Source organism: Bufo gargarizans, chromosome 6 (genome assembly GCF_014858855.1).
Source record: "Bufo gargarizans isolate SCDJY-AF-19 chromosome 6, ASM1485885v1, whole genome shotgun sequence".
Lineage (NCBI taxonomy): Eukaryota > Metazoa > Chordata > Amphibia > Anura > Bufonidae > Bufo > Bufo gargarizans.
Genome location: NC_058085.1, coordinates 292442390 through 292469404, shown reverse-complemented (window position 1 = coordinate 292469404; position 27015 = coordinate 292442390). Strand labels below are relative to the sequence as shown.

General features: G+C 44.4%; 1 protein-coding gene across 1 annotated transcript in view; it reads left to right on the top strand.

Annotated features, from left to right (window-relative positions):
* Window positions 1-1064: 1064 nt before the first annotated feature.
* REEP3 (receptor accessory protein 3) overlaps window positions 1065-27015 on the top strand; it is a 151442-nt gene continuing 125491 nt past the window's right edge. The window contains exon 1 of the mRNA XM_044297378.1: window positions 1065-1317. Within this exon, the coding sequence (XP_044153313.1) occupies window positions 1286-1317 (32 nt within the window). The 5' untranslated portion in view covers window positions 1065-1285. The remainder of the gene's footprint in view (window positions 1318-27015) is intronic.

Below are 27015 nucleotides of genomic sequence, written 5' to 3'. Positions count from 1 at the left end.
GTAGCCACTTTTTATCTGTCGCATCACGTTCTCGTTTATATATTATTATTTATTCAATAAAGGATTTATTTTTTGATGATATGCCCGTTTAATCTCAGTTCATTTTCGGTGTTTGGTGTCTCTAGTTTATAGCTTAGCTGCCTACTTTGCCCACCCCTTGTTCCAGTACTGCCGCTGGCAATGTGGTCACCTGGACACTTATTTTCCTGGGGTATATTGCCATAGCCCAAATGTTATATCCCTATATATATAGAGTTACTCCAAAAACATACTGGTAGGGTACTTAGAATAAGGGCTCAATCACATGGTTGTATGAATGGGTCTGCATCCATTCTGCAATTTTGTGTACTACGTGCTGTCGGCATCCGTAGTTCTGTTCCACGGCCCGGCAAAAAAGATAGAGCATGTCCAAGAGTAGGCCTTTCTATACCGGGCCACCCCTTCCATTCCGCAAATTGAGCCCTAATAAGAATCTGCTCCTAGTCTGGTGAGTGAGAGGCAGGTAAATTAGATTGTGAGCTAGCCCCAAGCTGACCATCTACATACAGCGCCACAGGATATGTCTGTGCTATAGAAGAGGAAACATAAAGAATACAGTATTTGCCGATGACCTGACACAGCAGAGATACATATACAGCAGAATGTATTCTAACTGTAGGAGAGGGGTGATAGAGATAGGATAGATATGGTAGGTAGATAGATAGATAGATATTAAATAGATATATAGATATTAAATAGATGGATGGATGGATGGATAGATAGATGATAGATATATAATAGATGATAGATAGATGATAGATAGATGATAGATATATAATAGATAGATGGGTAGTTGTCTCCTGCAGGTTGCCCAGCGGTCACACACCGCACTCCCCATGCCGGCAGCACACAGGTCTGCTCAGACACCTCAGCACTCCCCTCCTCCCCCTCCCCTCGCCCTCTTCACTCTGCGCTGCCGGGCAGCGGGCCAGGAATTCCTCCAGCAGCCAATCAGGCAGCGGAGAAGGGCGCAGATGGGCGGGGCTTATTCGTTTCCTTTTTTTTTTTTTTTTTTTCCTCCGCTTTCAAGCCGAGAATTCGGGAGCGGGGCGAGTGACGTAGGAGAGTTTCACGGGATCGTGGACCTACAGTAACAACAACACACCGTGAAGCGGCCCGGGGCCGTGCTGCGTGCACCCCGCCCGCTCCGGATACTGGGGGACCCTGCAGTGCCCGCCGTCAGGGGGGGAAGGGGGAGTAGCCTGTGCCAGGTTAGATCCCGGGCGGTGCCAGCGTTGTCAGCAAGATGGTGTCGTGGATCATCTCTAAGGCCGTGGTGTAAGTCATCCCGATGATTGCAATGGTTTCCAGTCATGTATTGTTGGCCTTCTCTGATTACTGGTGTATGAAACATTATATTCATTCTATTCTCTCTATCTCTCACCTCTCTCTCTATATCTATTATCTCCATCTATTATCTCCCTCTCTATTATATCTATTATCTATTCTCTCTCTGTATCTATCGTCCTATTTGATAGCGTTAACCATATAAAACCCGTCTACACAGAGCAATATCCAAATATACATTGACATCCCATTATAAATAGGAAATCTCGGAAGGTTCTGGTTCTGGCCCGCTGAGATCCGGTATTACGTATCATACATGTTATTGCTGGCTGGCAATCATCATGACTCGGGCTGATGATCAGTATGTATGATTTCTAGATTGGGGTGGTCTCCTAGGATTGCTCAGTGTTGTGCTCTTTGAGGATGGGCCTCTGGTCCTGCAGATTTGGTTCTGTATCAGTTCTGGTCCTGTGATGTAATCTAATCAGAATGAATTAAGAGTCAGCGCCAACTTCCCATTTGGTAGGAGTCACTGGACATTGGCCTGGATGGGTAGAGGTTATATGGCAGGAAAATGACCATGTGCCGGGCAGATGTCACTTGGCTCTGCAGTAATTCTGGTTGTGGAGCTGTCACATTATATACATGGTGTAAGTAAGTGCATAGCATTATGGCCTCCACTTGTGGCTCTGCTGCTGTTGGAACACTACAACTCCCAGCAGGGTTTCGTAAAAACAGCGGGAGATCCACAGGTTGGAGGCCATTGCTGTGCAGTGCTTTTGGTTTGCAGTTGGATAGGTGCCATGTTATATGTGAGGATTATCTCTAACTCTATTAGGCCTCATACACACGGCCGGGGTACGTACCTCAGTCCGCAGAATTTGCATTCCTTCCATATGCGGTCCATATTTTTCTCACTCCCATCAATAGAAAGGGCTATTTTCATCACACGACCGCGTATTGCGGTCCACAAATTGCGGATCCACAATGACTTCGCAATGCCGCCTGTGTGGCATTCCTCAATTTGTGGAACGGAACGGGTCGCCCTGTAATAGCAATACCTATTCTTGTCCTCAAAATAAACAAGAATAGGACATGTTCTATTTATTTTTTGTGGCCCCACGGAACGGAGCAATGGATGCGGATGGCACATGGAGTTCTGTCCACATCTTTTGTGGCCCCATTGAAGTGAATGTGCATGAGCCCTTATAAGGGTTTTCCAGGACTGTAATACTGATGACCTATCCTCAGGAGCCTCAGCCTTCCCGCAACTTACCGCGCACCGCGCTGTACATTGTATAGCCATTCACTTCAATGGGGCTGAGCGCAATACCAAGTACAGCCGCTATACAATGTACGGCCCTGTGCTTGGTAAGTTGCGAGAAGACCGCGGCATTCACAGGAGCGCCAGTGCCTTCTCAAACAGCTGATTAGTGGGGGTCCCAGGTGTCGGACCCTCCGATCAGATACTATCGCGAGGATATGTCATCAGTATGAAAATTTTAAAAAACCTGTTTAAAGGCTATGGACACTGTATTTTGGGCTAAAAAATATTTTTTTCAGTTGGTCTTTATTAAGAATTTTTAGCAGTTTTTGTGATACATGTTGTTAAAAATCTGTCTATTTGCAGACTGTCCCTCCTGAGTTCTGGCAGCTGACGGTTTATGTGGAGCCTTATCTCTGATCTCCTGACCTCATAAACACTCCTTATAGCTAAACTCTATCAAACTGATATTTGTATGTTAGGCTACTTTCATACTAGCAGCAGCCTTCTGTGCTGCCGCTAGTGCACACGTGCCGCTGGAGGTCCGCTTTACACTTTAACACTAGCGCCAGCCTTCTCCGGCAGGCTGTTCTGGCGGGTGAACAGCCTGCCGGATCCGTGCTGCTGCTAGTGCCCACGTTCCGCCGGAGTTCCGCTCCGGCCCCATTGACCATAATGGGGGAGGCAGCACGGAAATGTCGTAGTTTTATTCCGACTACCTCTCGGCATGTTTGCCATGCTGTCGTTGAAACTCCGGCCTGCCCCCATTATGGTCAATGGGGCCGGAGCGGACCTCCTGCTGCACGTGTGCACTAGCGGCAGCACCGAATCGGCAGGCTGTTCACCCGCCAGAACAGCCTGCCGGAGAAGGCTGCCGCTAGTGTGAAAGTAGCCTTAGATGAGGTCAAAAGATCAGAGATAAGGCTTTTTATAAGCCGTCAGCTGACCAGGAGGGACTCTCTGCAAACAGACTGATTCTTAACCACATCTATCACAAAAACTGCTGAAAATTCTTAATAAAGACTGATTGAAAAAATGATTTTTAGCCCAAAATGAGTAAAAGACAATCATAAGAAATTGTCTATGTAATTGGCTATACAGACTAGAATAAGACATTCTCTATAATTTGCTGAATGGCCCCTTAGAAATGAATGGGTTAGTGGATAGCACACTGAAGAATAATTTGGTCGTGTGCGTGAGCCCTAGGTGTATGGTGGTATGTGGTCACTGGTGTAACCTGTGGATCTCCGTCTGTTGTGAAACTACAACTCCTAGCATCACCATTGAGAGTTAGGTGGAGGGCCGGGCCTCCTGCCGATTTGTGTACTAGTTGTTTTGTGATTTGCTGCTTATTTTTTATGGTTTTGTTTTTCACAGTTCTTTGTGAAGTTTGACGTGTTCTGTATAACAACGGGTGCAGTGTCCGTGTACCAAGCTTAGGATCTTCTGTGCCTTCTTATATCTCTCCTATCTGTGTGTGTAATGCCTGCCCTGTTCCATGTTTAACCCTTTTACACCTGGGAAATAGAGTGACAATGTGTAAGGTGTGGTCCATGCTAGATTTCACAGCTGCATGTGTCACGTGAGGCTATTACCCTGGGTTCACACCTGAGCGTTTCTGAGACGCGCGTTTTACGCACGTATTTGTCGCACGTTTTTATGCACGTTTTTTGCGATAGTAAACGCGCGTTTGACGCGTGTTTGTGTGATTGACTGCAGTGTTGTCCAATGAGTCTATGGGCCAAAACGCGAGACAAACGCCCCCAAAAAAGCTCAAGAACTTGTTTATGCGTTGGGCGTTTTACAGCGTGTTCAAACGCGCTGTAAAACGCTCAAGTGTGAACCAGGGCCATAGGGAAGCATTGCTTTTCACGTGTTGAGCGTTTTACAGCGCGTTTGAACGCGCTGTAAAACGCTCAGGTGTGAACTTAGGGTAACTGCGGATTTACCACCCTGCTTCATTGAAAGGTGTGAACGCCATCGCAGACTCTACAATCCGCACCGCGGGTCGATTTCCATGCAGAAAAGGTCCACACAGTGTGCACATGAGGTTTGTGAAGTTTCCTCTACTTGCCTGCTGCGGTTCTTCTTATCTGCGTCCCCATGTCTGATTTTCTGTTCCATCATAGGAACAGGAAAAGAAATCATGGCAATGCCGGTTCATCAGAGCACTGATGTCCATGGGTCCCAATATGATAGCCCTCATTTTACTGGAAAAATCGTGCTACATGCTGCAGTATTTTTCAGTCAAATTTTACAGAATCTGTGAAGGAGGATCCTTCATTACAGGTGTGAACCTAGCCTTACCTGTGCCTATTGGTGGCATTTCCATCCATTGCCGACCTTCCAATTGGCCTCTGTCACATGAACATATCGAAGTCTCTCCACATTCCGGCTCCGGATTACACACAGATTCCGGATGATACACCTCCTGTATTGCCCTCCATTAATATCAAAATCCTGGAAAACCCCTTTAGGAGAAACCTGCAGCTGAATTTCTATCATGGAAATTCAGCAGCGGAGTCGTCCCATGTGGACTTACCTTTGCAACATCAGAAGATTGGAGGGAAGGGGAAACTAGTCAGGATCAGTGATGGCCAGTTCGCCGTGTTCGCCCGCGAACACATGCGAGCTGCCATCTTAACTCACAAGTCCGGCGAGGCAAAGATAAGTCCTTACCTGTGCAGGGAGCTGGTCTGAAACAAATGCGGTCACCGGGAGCAGGCAGTTCCGAGAACAGCCGCCAGGGGCCTTCATCGGGCTGTTTTCGGAACTGCCTGCTCCCGGTGACCGCATTTGTTTCAGACTGGCTCCTGGCACAGGTAAGGACTTACTTGTGCATTGCTGGACTTGTGAGTTAAGATGGCAGCCCGCATGTGCTCGCGGGCGAACACGGCAAACTGGCCATCACTTGTCAGGATATTGGTTCAGGGCTGGATCGCAGTCTCTTGAAGGTTGATATGAATGGGTTAGGACTCAGTCCGGATGCCATGCTTCTGCTACCGGATGGAATGATTGCTCATGTTAAAGAGCAGCCATTAACTGTAACCCTTTCATTTATGTAATCTGTGGGCTTTACACCTCCTTGACCTCAACTGATGTCATTTTCTTACTGTGTCTGACGCTCTGGAAGTTCACTTTTATCTAGCCACAGATAATGTTTTGTGACCTATTTCATGGCCGGTTCGTTCTCAAACAGCTGATCGGCGGGTGGTCCCGGGTGTCGGACCCCCACCAATCAGATACTGGTAACCTATCCAGAGGATAAGCCATCCGTATAAAAGATTTGAAAAACCCCTTTAAAGGAGTCCAGGTTCACCTCATGCTCCGATGCTCTCAGTGCAGGGCCAAGGCTTTTTCTGGAGATCCAGTGACGCACCGGGCTCTCCATGGGGAAAGCTTCCACCCAGCAGTGAGCCCGGTGACAGTAAAACGGCAAGGGCAGCGCTAAATCCTGCCCATCAGAACCGGTGACGTCATCGGCAACACTGCTAGGTGGAAGACGACGCCTAGCAGTGTAAAAATATAAACAAAAAAGCCAGTGCAATCCAGAGCAGGGCAAGGGAGAGCATCAGAGCATTTCAGAGGGGCTGCCTGGGTGAAAATAGGGATATGTCAGGGTTCATATCTGAACCTGGACACAGTATTTTCCAGTTACTAAATGCATAGTGCATTGCATATTTACTTACATAAATGTAGAAAATTCTAGGAATTTCATAACTTGGTTTATGTGCTACCTCAGTAGCTTAATTACTTACACGATAGTAAGAAGGAGACCGATGTCACCACTTTACTACAGTAATATAATTTGTTACTACTTCATTATTGGCCATTTATGGAGTTGGAGTGTCATAAAACAAATGGAGTCGGAGTCAGAACTTTGTCTTACCGACTCCACAGTTCTGTTTGATCAGTGGGGGTCTGACTGCTGAGACCCCTGCTAATTGGTAGAACAGGGAGAGAGAAGGACTCACATAGTGTTCCCTCTGTCCTCGTTGTAGGGAACAGAATCAAGACGGGCCCATAGACTTTCTATTGAGTCCGTCACCTGCAGTGAGAAACTTCAGAACTTGTATTCCAATAAATATGGTTTATGTGCTACCTAAGTAGCTTAATTACTTACATAATATTAATAAGGAGCCTGATGTCACTTTACTACAGTATATTTGTTACTTCCGTCCTCGATGTACGGGACAGAATCAGAACGGGCCCATAGACTTTCTATTGAGTCCGTCACCTTCAGTGAGGATCGGTGGAGGTCTCAGCACTTACCGATCAAAACCTTTTGATATGTCTCTGTGACAAGTCAAAAGTTTTTTCAAAGTTCAGTGAGAGTGTACAGAGGACCTCTAACCTTTCCTGACATGTCTCTTTTAGTAACTACCTAAAGGGATTGTCCTGCTATTTATATTAACCCCTTAAGGACCAGGCTCATTTTCACCTTCAGGACCAGGCCATTTTTTGCAAACCTGACCAGTGTCACTTTAAGTGCTCATAACTTTAAAACGCTTCGACTTACCCAGGCCGTTCTGAGATTGTTTTTTTGTCACATATTGTACTTCATGACACTGCTAAAATTGGGTCCAAAAAGTTAATTTTTTTGCATAATAAAATACATTTTTTACCAAAAATTTTGAAAAATTAGCAAATTTCAAAGTTTCAGTTTCTCTACTTCTGTAATACATAGTAATACCCCCAAAAATTGTGATGACTTTACATTCCCCATATGTCTACTTCATGTTTGTAGCATTTTGGGAATGATATTTTATTTTTTGGGGATGTTACAAGGCTTAGAAGTTTAGAAGCAAATTTTGAAATTTTTGAGAAATCTTCAAAATCCCACTTTTTATGGACCAGTTCAGGTTTGAAGTCATATTGTGAGGCTTAGATAATAGAAACCTCCCAAAAATGACCCCATTCTAGAAACTACACCCCTCAAGGTATTCAAAACTGTTTTTTCAAACTTTATTAACCCTTTAGGTCTTCCACAAGAGTTGATGGCAGATGGAGAAACAATTTTGAAATTTCTATTATTTGGAAAATTTTCCAATATAATAAATTTTTTCCAGGAGTAAAACAAGGGTTAACTGCCAAACAACACTCAAAATGGGTTGCCCTGATTCTGTAGTTTGCAGAAACACCCCATATGTGGTCGTAAACTACTGTTTGGCCGAATGGTAGCACATAGAAGGAGGGGAACACCATATGGGTTTTGGAAGGCAGATTTTGCAGGACTGGTTTTGTTTATACCATGTCCCATTTGAAGCCCCCTGTTGCACCCCTAGAATAGAAATTTCAAAAAAGTGACTCCATCTAAGAAAGTACACCCCTCAAGGTATTCAAAACTGGGTTTACAAACTTTGTTAACCCTTTAGGAGTTCCACAAGAGTTAATGGCAGATGGAGAAACAATTTAGAAATTTCTATTTTTTGGAATATTTTCCAATATAATCAGTTTTTTCCAGGAGTAAAACAAGGGTTAACTGCCAAACAACACTCAAAATGGGTTGCCCTGATTCTGTAGTTTGCAAAAACACCCCAAATGTGGTCGTAAACTACTGTTTGGCTAAACGGCAGGACATAGAAGAAGGGGAACGCCATACGGTTTTTGGAAGGCAGATTTTGCTGGACTGGTTTATTTACACCATGTACCCTTTCAAGCCCCCTGATGCCCCCCTAGAGTAGAAACTCCATAAAAGTGACCCCATCTAGGAAACTACGGGATAAGGTGGTTGTTGTTTTGGGACTATTTTTGGGGTAAATTAGATTTTTGGTTGCTCTATATTACTCTTTTTTGAGGCAATGTAACAAAAAAATTTAATTCTAAAATAGTTTCTACATTCGCTATTTAGTTTTGTGGAACACCTAAAGGGTTAACATAGTTTGTAAAGTAATTTTTGAATACCTTGAGGGGTGTAGTTTCTTAGATGGGGTCACTTTTTTGGAGTTTCTAGTCTAGGCTACATCAGGGGGGGCTTCTAATGGGACATGGTGTAAAAAAAAAAACTGTCCATCAAAATCTGCCTTCCAGAAACCGTATGGAGTTCCCTTCGTTCTATGCCCTGCCGTGCGGCTATATAGCCATTTACGACCACATATGGGGTGTTTCTGCAAACTACAGAATTGGGGCAATAAATGTTTAGTTTTGTTTGGCTGTTAACCCTTGCTTTATTACCGGCAAAATGGATTTAAATTTAAATTTTGCCCAAAAATAGGTGTTTTGGCACCGTTTTTATTTTATATTTTTAACACCGTTCATCCGAGGCGTTTGGTAAAAAGTTATTTTTATAGCGACGACTTTTACGCACGCGACGATGCCCAATATGTATGGCTCTCAGACTTTGGAGACACTAAGCAGGCACCCTAAAACTGCAGCCCTCCAGATGTTGTAAAACTACAATTCCCACCATGCCCTGATGATGGCTGTAGGTTGTCTGGGCATGCTGGGAGTTATAGTTTTACAACATCTGGAGGGCCGCAGTTTGAGGATGCCTGCACTAAAACTAATATTTTTTGGGGAAAGAAAAATTGTTTTCGTGTCTCCAAAGTCTGAGAGCCATAGTGTTTTATGTTCTCTAGTGAACTGTTGGGGATTATAAAAATTTAGTACTCCATGGAAGTGTGATACTCCCTGAAGCAATCGATAATGCAGAGGCCCGGATGATCGGGGCACGTGTCACATTGAGTTGTGGTGTCCTTCCGTATCCCCCTCTTGTGACACACTGGTGGTGGGGGGGATGCGGGGGGGGGGGGGGCAAGTGGCAGGGGGGGGTCTGGGGTCTGAAAGTTGAAACAAAAAAGTTTGGAATAAATGTGCTTTTTTTTTTTTTTTTCTTCTAACTTTTCCTTTCTATCCCTGCCTAAAGGTGCCTCTCCCTCACTGACCCTAACCTACCTGGGTGGCGATGGGTGCAGGAGGGTGATGGATGCCGATTTAGGGGGACACAGGAGCTGGTGCTGGACGATGCTGCACGGTCAGGGTGCTGGACAGGAAGAGGAGGGGAGAGAGGAGCGCAGGAAGTTTGAATCTCGCGCCTCTCTCCCCTGCACCAATCAGCACCCTGGACAGCGGCGTTCAGCACCAGGGCCAGCACCGCCTCCTCAAATCCTCGGACTGCGATTGGTGGTGTAAAATTACGCCACCGATCGCAGTCTTTTTCCGGTTCATCGGGTCACAGGACACCCGAATGGACCGGAAACGCAGAAAACCGCAGGTCTGAATTGACCTGCGGTTTTCTGCGATCGCTGATACGGGGGGGTCCAATGACCCCCCCCCTGCGTTGTTACGGGATGCCGGCTGAATGATTTCAGCCGAAATCCCGTTTCGATTAACCCCCGCGGCGCCGGAATTCAGATTTTAAGTCAGGACGTACCGGTACGTCCTCGGTCCTTAAGGACTCGGGAAATAGGGCGTACCGGTACGTCCTCGGTCCTTAAGGGGTTAATAACCTACCGTCAGGATAGGTCTTCAATATTTGATCGGCAGGGGTCCGATACCCGGCACTTCAATGGGTCCATGGTCCACATTTTATGACCAAGTATAATACATTTTCTGTCTTTTAGCAGAAAGGACATACGGATGCGGAAAGCACTTTGATAATCCCTGTGCTTTCATCATCCGTATATCCAAAAGGATAGAATATGTCCCCCAAATGCAGTCAATGGGTCCGCAAAAAAAAAAAATGCGAACGACACATGGACTGCCTCTGTATTTTGCAGATCTGTGGTTTGCACACCAAAAAACAGACACGGTCGTGTGCGTGGGGCCTAAAAGGGACATTCTGAGGTCACAGATAATGACGTGCATCATCTACATGATTTCACCTTGTTTATATAACTATTATACCTACTATTGTATTATAGCCCATTGTTATCTAATGTTCTCCTTAGATAAGCGGCAAGGCCACTTATCTCTGCAGAGTTCATTCACCTTGGGGTTTATATGAACTAGGCCTGAGTTGCAGACAATTGAGTAATGTTATGTACATATGTTGCTGACGGGAGCAGGTGCGACTGTAATGTAGAGCATTTGCTGCTGGTCGTTTGTCTGAGGTTGACATCTAGTGAGAACTGGGATGATGTAGGGCAGTGAAATAGTTTGGAAGGTGTCACTACTTTCCAGCTTAAGAATAGATCACAGATATTTTTGGGAAGGGCTCATCACTGTGAACTTAGGACAAAACCAATGTGTCAGCAGCATTTTGCACTCACTGATTGTGTGAGTATGGCCTCATGCACACGGCCGTTGTGTGTTTTGCGGTCCGCAAATTGCGGATCCGCCAAACACGGATCAATTTGCGGAACGGCACGGACAGCCATTGATATAACTGCCTATTCTTGTCCGCAAAACGGACAAGAATTGGACAGGTTATGTTTTTTTGCGAACCACGAAACGGAGCAATGGATGCGGGCAGCACACGGAGTGCTGTCCACATCTTTTGCGGCACCATTGAAGTCAATAGATCCGCATCCAAGCCGCAAATACTGCGGCTCAGATGCGGACCAAAACAACGGTCGTGTGCATGAGGCCTATGATGCAGAAAATGCTGCAAAAATTGCAGGGGTTAATTTGCCGATCTCCCCCATGTTGGCTTGGTGGCCGCCAGCTCCAGCTTCATGTAGGCCCTTGGGCGATAAAGTCTCAGTGTGCCACCTTGTGGCATCAGACCCCATTAGACCTGCATGTCAGACCCCTCCACCCATATCAGACCTTAGATCAGACCCCCTTTAGAGTTCCATGTGAGACCCCCATATCAGATGTCAGATCAGGACTCCGTGTCAGACCCCCTTTAGACCTCCATGTGAGACCTTAGATCAGAACTCCATATGAGGCAGGGCCCCCATATCAGACCTTAGATCAGATCCCCATTAGACCTCCATGTCAGATCCCCTAAGTATCAGACCTCAGATCAGACTTTAAAATAAATAAATTAACTTACCTCTCCTGCTGCTCCACTACTCTCTCGGTCCGACGTTCTCTCCTGTAGTCGCACTCCCTCTTCTTCGTCGGCGTCAGGTCATAGTGCGCGCAATACATTCTGACGCTGTAGGCAGTCGGGACAGTGGAGCGCAGGCCGGAGGAGACCAGCACTCACAGCGCTTCACTTCCCCGCCTCCTGCAGACTAGTGAGCGTTTCGATAATAGAAGCGCTCACTAGTATTTATAAGGCGCACTGCGCCGCTGGCTTAGGGCCCTGGATGCCGGATGCTGACGCCGGCCCTGGTGGCTGTCAGAGGGGTTGGGGCTTAATTAAGGAGGTAGGCTTAGCAATGTCTTTGTCCAGACAGGGCAGAGGAGCGAGGCGGCTGCTCCAGCCAGTTGTCGCACAGCCAAACTATGGACAATGAAAAGGAGGCGGGGGGGGGGGGGGAGGGGTTGGAGGTTGCGGACATGGCAGAACTCCTTGAACACATAGAGAAGATTTCTTTATATACTGTATTTCTCCATTTAAATTGTAATATGAGACAAAATGGTATCCAAGGAAAGGAGAAAATGAGGGAAGTGTTGGGATATATGTTTTTGTGTTTAATGTTCCGTTAATTATAAGCTATGGTGTATTCTAAGCACTTATTGGTGGGTGGTCTGAGCCCTGATTACTAAAGCAGAAGCCCTACATCGTTAGTAATATGAATCAGCCAATTCATGTGGTTGCGGTTACTGGTCAGGAGGGGCGCTGCACAGAGAAAATGGAACTTAGTCTCTTCCACACATAATTTTATTTCAGTGTTTTTAAGCTTTTTTTTTTTAAAATAAGGCATCTTTCATCATATTTTTAGTTGCATTTGTCATGTAGCGAAGCCTATGGGAAAAACACCAGAAAAAAAAATCATGCGTGTGCATGAGGAGTTCAGGAGAAGTGGCTTTGGGCGCGGCTCATTCCCCTACATCTGAGGCAGAAATTACCTGATAATAACGGTAATCAGCTTTTTCTCACTGGTGGTTTAGTAATCTATACTTTATAATCAGTTTGTCCTTGCTGTATTAGAAATAGCTCTCTATGCTCTGACTTCCAATCAGAAGAGGCAAAGCTGCATGGGAGGGGGGTGTGAGCAGCAGCTTCAACCAATGATGAGACAGGGGGTGTGTCTCAGACTACCTCACAATCACTGTAGACTATAACAAAACTAGTCACAGATCACAAGTCGGACTACATGGAGATGGAGCTGAGCTAGCGTGGTATTACTGCTACAACCCCCTCCCCCCACCACCACCCCTCATCACTGTCTAAATGCTTTGTTGGAGGGTTTGTGTTCATTTTTGATTGAATAAAAAAATGTAATAAAAAATCACCGCTACAACACTTTTTTTACTTTCTTTTTTAATTAAAATTTTTAAAGCAAAAGTATTTAAAGGGGTTGTCCAGGGTTTTACTATTGATCTACCAATCTGATATTGATGACCTATCCTCAGGACAGGTCATCAACAGTAAAAGCCCAGACAACCCCTTTAACATCACATGACACTGAGCTAAAAAGCATCCAAACAAGAAGATATGAGGAAAAAAGGCACTGACGTAGGGTTCATTCACACGACCATATCCGTTTTTTACGGATCTCCATGATAGAAATGCCTATTCTTGTCCTCAAAAACGGACAAGAATAGGACATATTCTATCTTTCTTGCGGGCAGCGGAACGGAAGTGTGGATGTGGACAGCGCATGGTATACTGTCTGCAAATTGTGGATCTGCAAAATACGGATGGCGTCCGCGTGCCTTCCGCAATTTGTGGAACGGCACGGACAGCCATTGATATAACTGCCTATTTTTGTCCACAAAACAGACAAGAATAGGACAGGTTATATTTTTTGTTGCAGACCATGGAACGGAGCAACGGATGCGGAAAGCACACGGAGTGCTGTCCGCCTCTTTTGTGGCCCCATTGAAATGAATGGGTACGCATCCGATTCGCAAATTTGTGCAAAGGATGCGTACAGAAAAATCCAGTCGTGTGAATAGACCCTTATATATAATTTTTGTTCTCCAGATGGGACAGTTGCCTTAACTGGTATGTTCTTGGGCACAGCCAAGCCCATATGTTATATTTGCTTATATGACGGATCCTGGTGGATCAGTCGTGTGTATCCAGAAGAATGATGCTGTCAGACCTCTAAATGATGCAGAGTGTAAGAGAGCCCCATGAAACCATCCGGTATACATATTTTATAAGCCTTGAGCTTTTAACAGCCGTGAGACCTCCATCAGTTCAGGTTACAGCACCAGGCTCCCGGAGAACTCATCCTCTTACTTCCCACATTGGTTGACTCATCCTAGAAGTGGTTCCAAGGTGTCGATGTCAAAAGTTCAAGTTTCCAAAGCTTTATTAACTTGGGAATGTGTTTTAGTAAAGGCCACTCTCTTGTTAAGTGACAGTGTCTTCTGGTTGAGTTCACTGGGCAAATCCATGATGTACAGTAGATCTTATGTGACAGGAACAGACATCTCAGCTTTCATATCCATCTATCTGTCTGCACTCTATTGAACTGATGACTGCTGGGGGTAAGGCTGTGTTAGGCCTCTTGCACACAGCCGTTGTTTGGCTGTTCCAAGCATCGAGGACCGCAATTTGCAGTTCCCAATGCACGGGCACCGCCTGTGCGGCTGCCGCAACGGATCCAGGCCCATTCAACTTGAATGGGTCAGTGAATTGTCCGCACCGCAAAAAAAATAGCATGGCCGTGTGCATGAGGCCTTAAAGGGGTTCTCTAGGAATTAAGAAAATGAAAATACTTAAATATGACTTTATTATAAATATGTCCCAAATACCTTTCATTAGGTATAATGGCTTGTTTTGTCTGGGGAGCAATCATTAGGAGAAATAAAATGGCCGCCGTCCTATTAGTACACACAAAACCTGTCCTAATCGCACAGCAGGGCAAGTTACTTCAGGACACTGAGCTAAAGAGCTGCCTCATCCTCCTTTCAGGGATTATGATCCTGAATACAGCTGATAAGATCTTCAGCTGAATCTCTGTAGGAATTGAGTTCATAAGGAGATGTGAAGTACAGACTGTGGTAATAGAGACCACATACAAGAGCTACTGCTCATTACTACACCCCACTGTCACGCTTTGATGTGGGAGGGAAACCCCACACCGAGCATAGGAGGGAAGGGGGGAACAGGGAGAAAGGCCTGAGAATTAGGGAAGGAAGATGGACACCTCCTAGTGAAAATCCTAACTGACTAACAGTATGAACAGACTTCAAAGTTAGGTTTATATGCAGTAATACCCTGAGTACTATCTAGCCTTATTGGGCCCTGGTACTAATGGCAGGGACGAGACTACCTGTTCCTCCAAAAGGAAGGTTGAACAGGAGTCTCCTTCAGGCCTAATACAAACAATAGGGAAATGCAACACACAGAAGCCAAACAAAAGGGAAAGGAAAGACTTAACTTCAAAGGAGCAATGAAAGCACCACAAACTCAGCCGAGATCCAACCACAATCTATCCAAAGGTCCAAACAGAAGCTATAAACCGCACAGCATTTTCGGAGAAGCAACTATAAATAGAGATGGTTAAATGACTTTAATAGCCCCACCTGGGGAAAGAAGGTGTGGCAAGCACCAGAAACAAAACAGACGTCATTTGATCCAAACGGAAAACATCAGATCAAACCATGTGTTGCCAGTCTCGCCGATCTCTTGCCACCTGTCGCAGGAACGTCGGTGACACCCACCAACTCTCTCTGTACTTCATGTCTCCTCATGAACTCCATTCCTACAGAGATTCAGCAGAAGATGTTATCAGCTGTATTCAGGATCATAATTCCTGACAAGCAGAGCAGAGAGGAGGATGAGGCAGCTCTTTAGCTCAGTGTCCTGAAGTAACTTGTCCTTCTGTGAGATTAGGACAGATTTTGTGTGGACTAATAGGACGGCGGCCATTTTATTTTTTTCTGATGATTGCTCCCTAGACAAAACGAGCCATTATAACTAATGAAAGGTATTTGGGAATATATTTATAATAAAGTAATATTTAAGTATTTACATTTTCTTAATTCCTGGAGAACACCTTTTTATGTGGATGGGGGACACTAGGCACTGCCCTGACGGGTGGGGCAACAAAGGATTGCTGTGACTACTAAATGCGGCAGCTGATCACTGAAAGAACAGTGTTTTTAGTCAGCATGGTTACCTTTTCTGGACCTTTATAGATGGTTAAATAGGGTTGATCCTGCTGACAGATGCCCTTTATATATTGCAGGCTTTCTTATAACATTTGTTTATTTTGCTGGAAAATTTCCCTGCTCCGACTCCCCCGGGTTATGTAATGTTGATTCAGTAATGCTCTGTGATATTTTGCAAGCACGAACCTGCTTGGCTGTGCACACACTGACTACAATAATCCTCAGATCTAGGCTGGTTTATTCTATAGTGTATCTGATATTTCTATCAGCAACAAAGACGTCAGGGTCTATCCTTTATTTAGGGTGATGTTACATACGGCTGCTCTTTAAAGCAACCTGTATTCTGCCTATATTTACTGCAAGCTTATGGGATTGTTAACAAAAGGAACTATACTGATAAAAAGTTTCACAGGGCCTTAAAGGGGTTGTCCATTCCTCAGAATAGGCCATCATTATCTGATCGGTAGGGGTCTGACGCCTTGCACCCCCGTCAATCAGCTATTCTACTGTAATAACTACTCAGTATGGGGACGAGCGATGGAATTAGCGATATACTGTGGAGGAGATTGCTGCATGTAATTGCAGCGTTCTCCTCCGCTAATGTGCAGACGATTGTTGGGAAGGAACACTTCCTTCCTGACAATCTGCTGCTGTTTCATCCCATGTAAAGGACCTTTAGACCCCTTCCACAGGAACGATACCGATTGTGTCCAGATCAGTTTTTTCAGTTTTGATACATTTTTTTTTTCACGGCCGTGAAATCTACATCTCCTAGCGACCATCAGTGAAAAATGCTTTGCATCCAGACCGTGTCCATGTTGCATCTGGATGCTATGCATTTTCACGGAAACCCCATTCACTTCTACCAGGGCTGCGTGAAAAATGCAGAATATAAAACATACTGCAATTTTCACGTAAAGCTGAGATGATGCTTAAAAAACAACGCTCATGTACACAGGATTCAGTGCGGGTGCTAGGTGCGCAATTCACACATTGCACCCGTACGGAAAACTCGCTTGTGTGAAAGGGGCCTTAGTCTCTGACAATTGTGGTACATTCTGCCCAGGTGAAAACAAGAAGGGTATGATGGCTTCCAGCGCACAGAAGAAGTCTCTCCTTTACATTATACAGGACTAGAAATACAAAGCACAAAAGGTTGACCTGTTCTATCCAAGTGAGTCCTGGCATGAGAACATTAGCCCGTGTCATGTCCTCCCTCATTTCTGTACTCACATCCTGGGCAAGTAGATTCACATGAGCTAATTATATAACTCATGCTATGAGATTTAATAACCTCTTGTGAAAGGAACTCCCTTTTCGGGAATGTGTCCTTAAAGCAATACACCATCAGAACAACAAAATGTGTGACTTTGTTTTACTACGTTGTTCTGTAATCTGTATAATCTTTGTCAAGTTCATTGTGTGGTCTTCTTGGGTCTGGTTCACATGGAGTGTTTTGACCAACCCCTTTCCAACATTGCCGTTCCTTCAGTATCTCACTGTTGGAATTGAAATAAGTTAGAGGCATACAGAGGTGCAGTATGGGCCCATAGACTTCTACAAGGTGGATCGGTAATGCGTCCGAAAAAGGTTAAAAAAAATCACCTTGTTCCAAGCTCCATGCACATGGTCACATTACAACCACTGAGTTGCAGAACGCTGTAATGGTGCACCCATAGGTTTCTAGGGGACCCTATATGATTTCATCTGGAGTTGTCTGTCACATGCATATTTAGGCGTTTTTTGTTTTATGCACATACTGCTTTAATTAGAGCATGGCCTATTATGTGGTGTCCAGCTCAGGGCTGAAAATTTCAGTGGCAGAATTGTGAAAATTGAAACAACAAAAAATTCTGATCCGTTTTTTTTGCGGATTAGATGCTGACCCCTTCAATTCTATGGGGCCCCTTTCCGTTCTACGGCTCTGCAAAACAAATAAAACATGTCCTATACTTGTCAGCGGAAATCGGGACGTGGCCCCATTGAGGTTTATGGGTCCGCAAAAATGCAGAATGCAATCTGTTTTATTGCGGACGTGCTGAACTGTCCGCAAAAAAAAAAAAACCAATCCACATTTTTGCGGACAGCATACGGCCGTCTAAATGAGCCCTTAAACAGGTTTGTCCAGCCCAGCTTTTCTGCAAAAAGGCTCAGAACAAAATAATAAGATTGTTCACTTAAAGATTACTTAAAGGGGTTTTTCCCATGAATTAAAAAAATATATATATTCACTATAAGCACTGTTCTCCAGTGTAATGTTTCTTTTTTATCTCTTTTACTCACACATCTGGAGCTCTTGTCTTTTCTCTTTCTGTGGCTGGGCAGTAGCTCATCACATGTGGCAGTCGACACTTAAACACCTGCAATCCCAGGTGTGAATTGCAGTCGGCTCTCCTATTGATGTCCTTGTGTTATGACAGTGACACTTTATGAACACACCTGCAGCCGCAGCCCAGAAGGTTAGCGGATGCAGCGAGGGACTGCAGTATACATCTAATAAAAAGTCACTAAACCGAAAATTTACTTTATACCACCGTACTGTGCAGATAAGTGAAACTCACTGTTTCTTGTAAGAAGCTATTCCATGATGGGAAGGTGCTGACTGTAGTGTCCGTTAATGGGTTTACTGACAAGTACGCCAGTGTGTCCAGCTATAAATGCCGACATAAACATTTCCATACATAGGTGCAAGGTATTGTAGTAAGTCTTATTGTAAACTGCATTTGTCAAATACTTCTTTTTAACTCCGGGGGGACCCCTTTACCCCTAATAGCCTAGGAAATCAACTTGGAAGACTTTTAAGCGTTAAAGGGGTTGCCCAGATTTTTTATTTTTTGCCAAACTCTTACATTGTTTTGTACACTGAGCCTGCCATCTTTTATAAAGTGAGTCAGTCATCAGCTAGATAAAATGGAGAGGTTAAGTATCCTGTTACACATGCCAATGCCAGCACTCACGTAAAGGAACTTTCACACGGCTTGATGCAAAGTGAATGGGGGACAAAGGATCATTTACTGTGATCAGTTGTACCAACACCCCCACCAACCGTGCAGTTTAAATATTCTTATCAGCACATCCTGTTTATATGGGGCAAGGTGCTGCTGATTTGTCGATGATTTGTGTACTTCTGGTGGGGTCGACAATGACAGACTCTCAGACTTTGGGGTTTAAAGTCCAGATGCTTTATTTTCCAGCACAACACTATACAGCGCATCCAAGTTAACCGTCACTTAGGTGAAGCCACAGCACATAAAGCATTACACAAAAATATCAAATTAACACCTGCCCGTCTGGGAACTAACTATACAGGGAACTTCTCTCTCTCACTTATGCCTTCAGCATGTTGAGGGGATCTGGCTTTTCACAGCAACCATGATCTGACCTTGACTGAGGCTCTGAGGCCTCTATTTATTCCCCAGTAACAATCCCAGTAGCTTCACCTGGAATTTCCTCATGCTAGAAAATAGCTGTACTGAAGTACGGGGATGGACTGGTAGGTCCTACTGCCAAACCTACCTACTAAGTCCAAAAAACAAGACATCTCCAGAAAACTACACTTTGCTGAAACTAATTTCTAGCTTTCTGGATTCTTTTTCTCACCCAGCTAATGACTTTGGGTTAAATTGACACCCCTGTCAGCACTTTTCCACACACATTGTTACAACTAGGGTACCTTGGAACCGAACCCCAGTTCGGGAAATGTTTTTTACAGTATAAATCAATTTCTGAAGTTATTATGCGAAGTCTCGCGAGACTTTGCGAAGTAATAACTTCTGCTCATCAGAGCCAATACATTCTAATACTGTACGGAGTGCTCGCTCTGTACAGTATTGAAGCAACGTTTTATGCAAATTGACTTAGGATGTTTAATCCGAAGTCGATTTGCTCATCCCTAGGTACAACATATGGACATTTTTCTTCCGATAATTGGTCATATCCTCAGCACCCATAAAAGGGCCCTAAGCGTAGAAGAGTTAGATTAGGGAATGTCTGGGGGTAGCACATTGTACAAAATTGGTGCAGCACGAGAAATGTCTTGAAGACCGGGGTGGGAAGTTCGAATGATGTAAGATGGTAGTCATTAGCAGAACGTAGAGCATGAGTAGGGTGGTAGACAGAGATGAAGCAGGGCATTGGTAAGGTGAGTATTACTCAATTTGTTATTTTATAGCGTTGTCAACTTTTGGGGAAAAAAATGTAAGTGCTGGACAACCTTTTAATGTGGGATAAAACAACGTGGAACATTTCTTGGATGACCATCCATTCTTGATTACATTTGCAGACTTTCCCTCGTACAGAAAGCCATTGACATCTATATTTGAGCCAACAAGTTTTGTTCACTGTCCTCAAAGGAGGACCCTGGCCTCTGTCCCAGCAGTGAACGTATGATGGATAATGTGGCTGTGTACCCAGCACATACTGTAATGGCTTTTTGTTTTGACTGTACTTTTCCAGGCAATCATTCATCTGACACTTTAACATTTCTTCTTAAGGATGTTGTCTAGCCTAACTAAAAGGCTGGGCCATGTTAGAAAAAAAAAAACACACTCACGTTTCCAGGTGCGCTTCGTTCCAGCACTTTGCCTGTCAGCGATCCCCTTCAGACCCATTATGTTGACCCATTCTTGGTTACGAGACCGTTGAAGCCAATCAGTGGCCTCAGTGGTCACATGTGCAAGAACGGCACATCACTGCCAAGAATGGCTACCCATCACTTCCTGTCTGATAGGGACAGCTGGGAAGTGCGGTGCTGGAACGGACATGCACCTGGAAAGGTGATTGAGGGTTGTTTTATTTTATTTTTTTACCCCAGTCCTGCCTGACATAAGCTTTTTATTTAGGCCGAGAACCCCCCTTAGGAGTCTTGCTTTGTGTGACTGAACTGATTTTAGCTTGACTCATCCTTCTACATTACGACTTGTTTATTTTGTCAGAGGATCTGAAAAATATTTCCAGATGTAGGTGGGTGTGAACATGTGGAAACTGGAGACGGATGTAACCTTGTTTTAACTCTCCTGCTAATGTCAACCATTCTCCTTATGTTGGGAGCATAAGAACTGTTTAATAGGTCAGTGTTTGATCAGTGATTTCCATCAGTTAGGGTACATTCACACGACCGTGTGTAATCCTTTCCGCAAATAACGGAACCGTCTGCCCGCATTTTGCGGACAAATGACTTCCGTTTGTCTTCAGTTTTTTACGGTCCGCGAAGGAAAAAAAAAGATAGACAGAAATTTTTTTTTTATTAAGGCCTTCAAAAGTACGGAAACGGATCTTCAAAAAACGGATGAAATACGGAAACCATTCCATATGTCCTCCGCAATTTGCGGATCCATTGACTTGAATGGGGCTGCGGACCGATCTGTGCGGACAATAGAAGAACAAGCTTAAATTTTTTGCGGACTAGAAATGCGGAAACACGGATGCAGACAACATACTGAATGTTGTCCGCAAATTTTATTCACCCATAGAAATGAATGGATCCGCATCTATTACGCAAAATGCGGAAACGGATGCGGATAAAATTATACGTTCGTGTGAATGTATCCTTATTGTGAGCCAAAACCATTAGTGAAGCCTACAGAGATATAAGGTATGAGGCTGGGTTCACACCTGAGCGTTTTACAGCGCGTTCCTACGCGCTGTAAAACGCTCAACAAGGAGAAACCAATGATTCCCTATGGGAATGGTTCACACCTGGGCGTTTTACAGCGTGTACGATCGCGCTGTAAAACGCCCTATGCTCAAAAAAGTACATGAGCTTCTTTGGGGCGTTTTGTCGCGCGTTCCCGTACATAGACATTCGGAAACGCGCGACAATGAGCGTTCGCTTGTCTCTGTATGCGCGATTGTAAACGCTGGTACAATCGCGCATACAGAGCGCTCCTTTCGGAATGCTCAGGTGGGAATCCAGTTTGATGGAAAGATTTCCTCCTGTTCTGTGTTTTTGACTAGCACCTGGTTTTGGCTCATAATCACTGATGGAAATCACTGACCAAACACTGAATGTGTGAAAGAGACCTAATACGATTGTAAAGTGAGAAAAAAAAGAAAAGAGAGGACAGCGCCTCATGTGTGGTGTTGCTGGAAACAGTATTGTATATAAGTTTGTAGTTCGCTAACCAGATCCTGGTGTGAGGGAGTCACAACAGCTTTACAGGGGGGCTGGTGTTGAAATTAGGGTACTTTCACACTTGCGTTGCTGGATTCCGGCAGGCAGTTCTGTTGTATGCAAATGGTTCCGTCAATCTGTATGCAAATGGTTCCCATTTCTAGACGGATCCAGATGCGGATTTGTCTCAAAAAATTATTGCAATACCGGATTTATTATTTTCACATTTTTAAATGTCTGCACATGCGTAGACCGGAAGAACGGATCCGTCAATGGAGATGAATGCCGAATCTGGCATTCCGGCAAATGTTCCGGAATTTTGGACAGAGATAAAAATGCAGCGTGCTGCGTTTTTTTTCTCTGTCCAAATACCGTGAAAGGACTGAACTGAAGACATCCTGTTGCATCCTGAACGGATTGCTCTCCATTCAGAATGCATTAGGATAAAACTGATCATTTTTTTTCCCGGTATTGAGCCCCTAGGGTGGAACTCAATACCGTAAAACTTTAACGCAAGTGTGAAAGTACCCTTAGACATAAGTTGTGAAAACCAAACAATAAAGCTATTGGAACCATATACCCCATGTTGATGAGATCCTTGGCAGCGCCCACAGAAGAGGTTTGTTTGGTTTTCACAACTTACGTCTAATACGATTGTGGGCAGTCTGCAATCTGTAAGGTAGCCGAGGATGCCGCCTCATTTAGAAACTGCCAAAGATTCCTACTGTGCTACCTCTCTACAAATGGACATATGCGGCGAGGGGGACACCTGATCGATTTGCGCAGATCTGGAAACTGTGGGCCCAGGCCCAAGCTACGACAGCAGTGTCGGCATGAGCGGGTACTTCGGATCCTGTACTTTATTCCCTTGACTAATGCCTTTACCCATGGCTTGAATGCTCAATATTTTTCCTGGTTCTCGGGTTATGGCTGTGATTTTAACTTAAAAAATCAATAAAAATACACTATGAAGATGATAGCCCATGATACCAGTTGTCTGGTGGCATATGGAATGCACATATTGACCTTCAGCGTGCCCAACCCTTTTTTCTGCAAGGAGATAAGATGCTGCCAGAAGGTTTTAGCCTAAAGCTTAGATCAATTTCGGCAACTTTGGCTAATCATCTAATATGTATGGGGCCTCCTGATAAGGATTGAGCATGTTGGAGTTCAACTGTCCTATCTCTTGGCCTTGGGGACATAAGTCGTCACCAGGCATGTCTTCCCTTTCCCCATTATGTATACATTGGAGGATCGGGAGCACCCTGCTGACAGTTCTCTCTTATGTTTGGTCAGCACAGATTAATGGTGTGTGCATAGAGATCACCACTTTATGGACCTATATGGCACTCCATGTGTACCTCTGTGTACCCCCGTAATGTGGCATGTGATGAAACATGCATGTGTATAAAATTAGAGGCTCATCAAGGTGCCATATAGAGCAGATTAATAAATAGATTTGTGAGAACGATTCTCTATAACTTGTATTTTTAAAAATTTTAATTCCTGCTCATTCTGGGCTTAGGAGTCCGGTGGGCAGTGTGATCAGTGATGGACAGCCCTTATTGTATGACTGTACACAGAGATAGCTCCCCATCGCTGAGTCCGCCCAGTGGACTCTGGAGCGTGTTTCCTGAACCACACACGCCGTAATCCCGTCCTGTAGACATGACTTAGTGATGTAGTCATCATTGGGCAGGTCAGATAAGTCGTATCATTCTCCGGAAAATATGTTGAGATTTTTAAAAATGTATTCTAGCATTCTTTGGTATTCTTGTCATAGTTTAATAGCCTTCTATTAACAGGTCAGAGCTGATCACCTCCATATTTATTGAATAGGTGGATGCCTAATTAATCTCTCTGATCATATCATCTCAGTGATTTATTATTGAGATGTTTGTCTCATGTTTCTAAAAACTAGAACGCCTATTATGTACTTAGAGCGTCCCATTGTACAGTGGTCTGACGCTCACTTATCTAACATTTATGGCAGATCCTATTGATATACACTCACCTAAAGAATTATTAGGAACACCATACTAATATGGTGTTGGACCCCCTTTTGCCTTCAGAACTGCCTTAATTCTACGTGGCATTGATTCAACAAGGTGCTGATAGCATTCTTTAGAAATGTTGGCCCATATTGATAGGATAGCATCTTGCAGTTGATGGAGATTTGAGGGATGCACATCCAGGGCACGAAGCTCCCATTCCACCACATCCCAAAGATGCTCTATTGGGTTGAGATCTGGTGACTGGGGGCATTTTAGTACAGTGAACTCATTGTCATGTTCAAGAAACCAATTTGAAATGATTCGAGCTTTGTGACATGGTGCATTATCCTGATGGAAGTAGCCATCAGAGGATGGGTACATGGTGGTAATGAAGGGATGGACATGGTCAGAAACAATGCTCAGGTAGCCTGTGGCATTTAAACGATGGCCAATTGGCACTAAGGGGCCTAAAGTGTGCCCAGAAAACATCCCCCACACCATTACACCACCACCACCAGCCTGCACAGTGGTAACAAGGCATGATGGATACATGTTCTCATTCTGTTTACGCCAAATTCGGACTCTACCATTTGAATGTCTCAACAGAAATCGAGACTCATCAGACCAGGCAACATTTTTCCAGTCTTCAACAGTCCAATTTTGGTGAGCTTGTGCAAATTGTAGCCTCTTTTTCCTATTTGTAGTGGAGATGAGTGGTAGCCGGTGGGGTCTTCTGCTGTTGTAGCCCACCTTTCTTTCCCATTCTGACATTCAGTTTGGAGTTCAGGAGATTGTCTTGACCAGGACCACAACCCTACATACATCGAAGCCACTGCCATGTGATTGGTTGACTAGATAATCGCATTAATGAGAAATAGAACAGGTGTTCCTAATAATTCTTTAGGTGAGTGTACAGTAAATATCGATACCAGGAAAACATCTTTGAGTGCTGATGATGCCCACGACAAAAAACACATGCCCAAAAAATCTTTTGTGTCATCATACACAAACAGTGCACACATGATAAAAGGGAGCCGAGGACCACAGAGACCACCCTTTAAAGTGAATCTGTCACCACTCCCAATATTCAGTACAGTACTACATGAATAGTACTGCTTCCACTGACTCCTCATTACAATTATATGCCTCTAATCACCCCTGCTCTTCCACTGTGCGAGTGCAAAGTAGCGCCCGAATAAATTGAGAGGACTCATCCTGAAGTCCTTTCCATTATCTGGGCACGTTCATGACTCCTGACAGTGTATTCCAGCACCAGTTTGAAGGCGCACAGCAGGATTAATGGAAATATGTATGGACATACAATTTACTCTAGGTTTACATTTGTGTTAAGAAATCCGCCAGGCTGTTCAGGCAGAGGAACAGCTTGACAGTTTTCACCATATCTGGCATAACTGGAAAATGCCGTGAACTGCCGGATCCGCATTGACTACAATGGAATCCAACGGGGATCCGGATGACAACTTTCATCCATACAAAAAGTCCTTCATGCACAACTTTTTGTCTGGCCATACAGCCGTTGAATCCAATTGTAGTTAGTAGGCATCCAGCGGTCCATGGCATTATCTGTCTATGCTGGAGACGGTGAACATTGGTACATTGTTTCTCTGCCGGAACAGCCTGACAGATTTCATAACACTAATGTGAACTGAGCCTTGTCTTATGTACGTAGTACTGCACTTAATAGGGCTTGGGGGAGGCCCCATTCACATGACTCTGTTTTTGATCTGCCTCCGATCCACATCTTTTGCAGATTGGATGTGGATCCATTCATTTCAATAGGGCTGCAAAAAATGTGGATAGCACACTGTGTGCTGTCCACATCCGTATGTCCATTCCTCAGTCCCGCAAAAAAAGATAGAACATGTCCTATTCTTGTCCAGATGCAACATGAACATCACACGGATGTCATCTGCACTTTTTGAGGATCCTCATTTTGCGGACCGCAATAAACATACGGTCGTGTGAATGCACCCCAAAGGGAACTTTTCAGTAGATTCATGCTGCCTGAATTATTTGCTGCATAAAAATACCCGCAGGCTCCTGCAAATATAAGATCAAACATAGTTTGAATATAAATAAGGAACAAGAAGAGTCATGTGGGCGACCCCCCCCCCCCCCCCTCTGGCTACTCCCATCAAGCTTGGCTATATTGACAGGTATCTCTGCATACACAAATAGGGAAGGACTTGTCAACCAAGCTGAGCCCGACAGGGAGCCATTCATGGCTATCCTTAGGATTGGCCATCAGTATCTGGGGGTGGGGATCTGACTCCCGACAGCCGTCTGAATCTCTTCAAAAATAAATAAAAACTGTGCGATTCGCCATTTTTTAAAATGTGGAATGCACGTGGCTTTTTTGGTTTATTTTTTTTGCGGTGTATCGAATGGTATCAAGTATCTCAATACTTTTTTATGGTATTGAAACCGAATAAAAAATTTGGTATCGCAACAACTCTACTTCAGTTTAATGAGTGTTTGGACCACCTAATACAAACATATATAGCAAAGCATAGCCACAGGATATGTCGTATATGTCTGTTCTATGGGGGTTCCCACCTCTGGGACTCTCGGCTATGTCGAGATCTAGTGTTCTTCATCCTCTGCTGATTCTGTAACTTTCATAGTAAATGAAGTGAGATGCGCACAAGTGCGGCCACCTCTCAATCTATTCCATTAATTTTCCACCTGGATGCTGTGGCCGGTGGTCACCTTACCATGCAGGAGAGGATATGATGGACCACCCTTCTTCACATAGCTGTTGGGACTCCCATTCGTCAGACATTTATGGCATATCCTGTGGTTATGGCATATCTAAATGTCTGTGTCAAGAATATCCCTTTAATTTGTCAGAGTTTGGAGGATCTTCTGATTGACTTGCAGTATAATGGACCGCTCACATGCCATCTTTTGGCACAGACACATATATTTCACGGTGGTCGTGCGGTTTATTGACTGTTTCTGCTTCCCATTCAATAGGAGGCAGCCCAGAAGATTGCATAGCCACTGGTTAGATAGTGTCAGACAGTACAGGGACAGCCCCCAACTGGTAACACCCAAGTAAGCCTTTATTGCAGACTGCTGACAATTCATAAACATCTAGTAGGAATAATATGGGAATGACACAGCTTAGGGTACTTTCACACTTGCGTTTTTCTTTTCCGGCATAGAGTTCC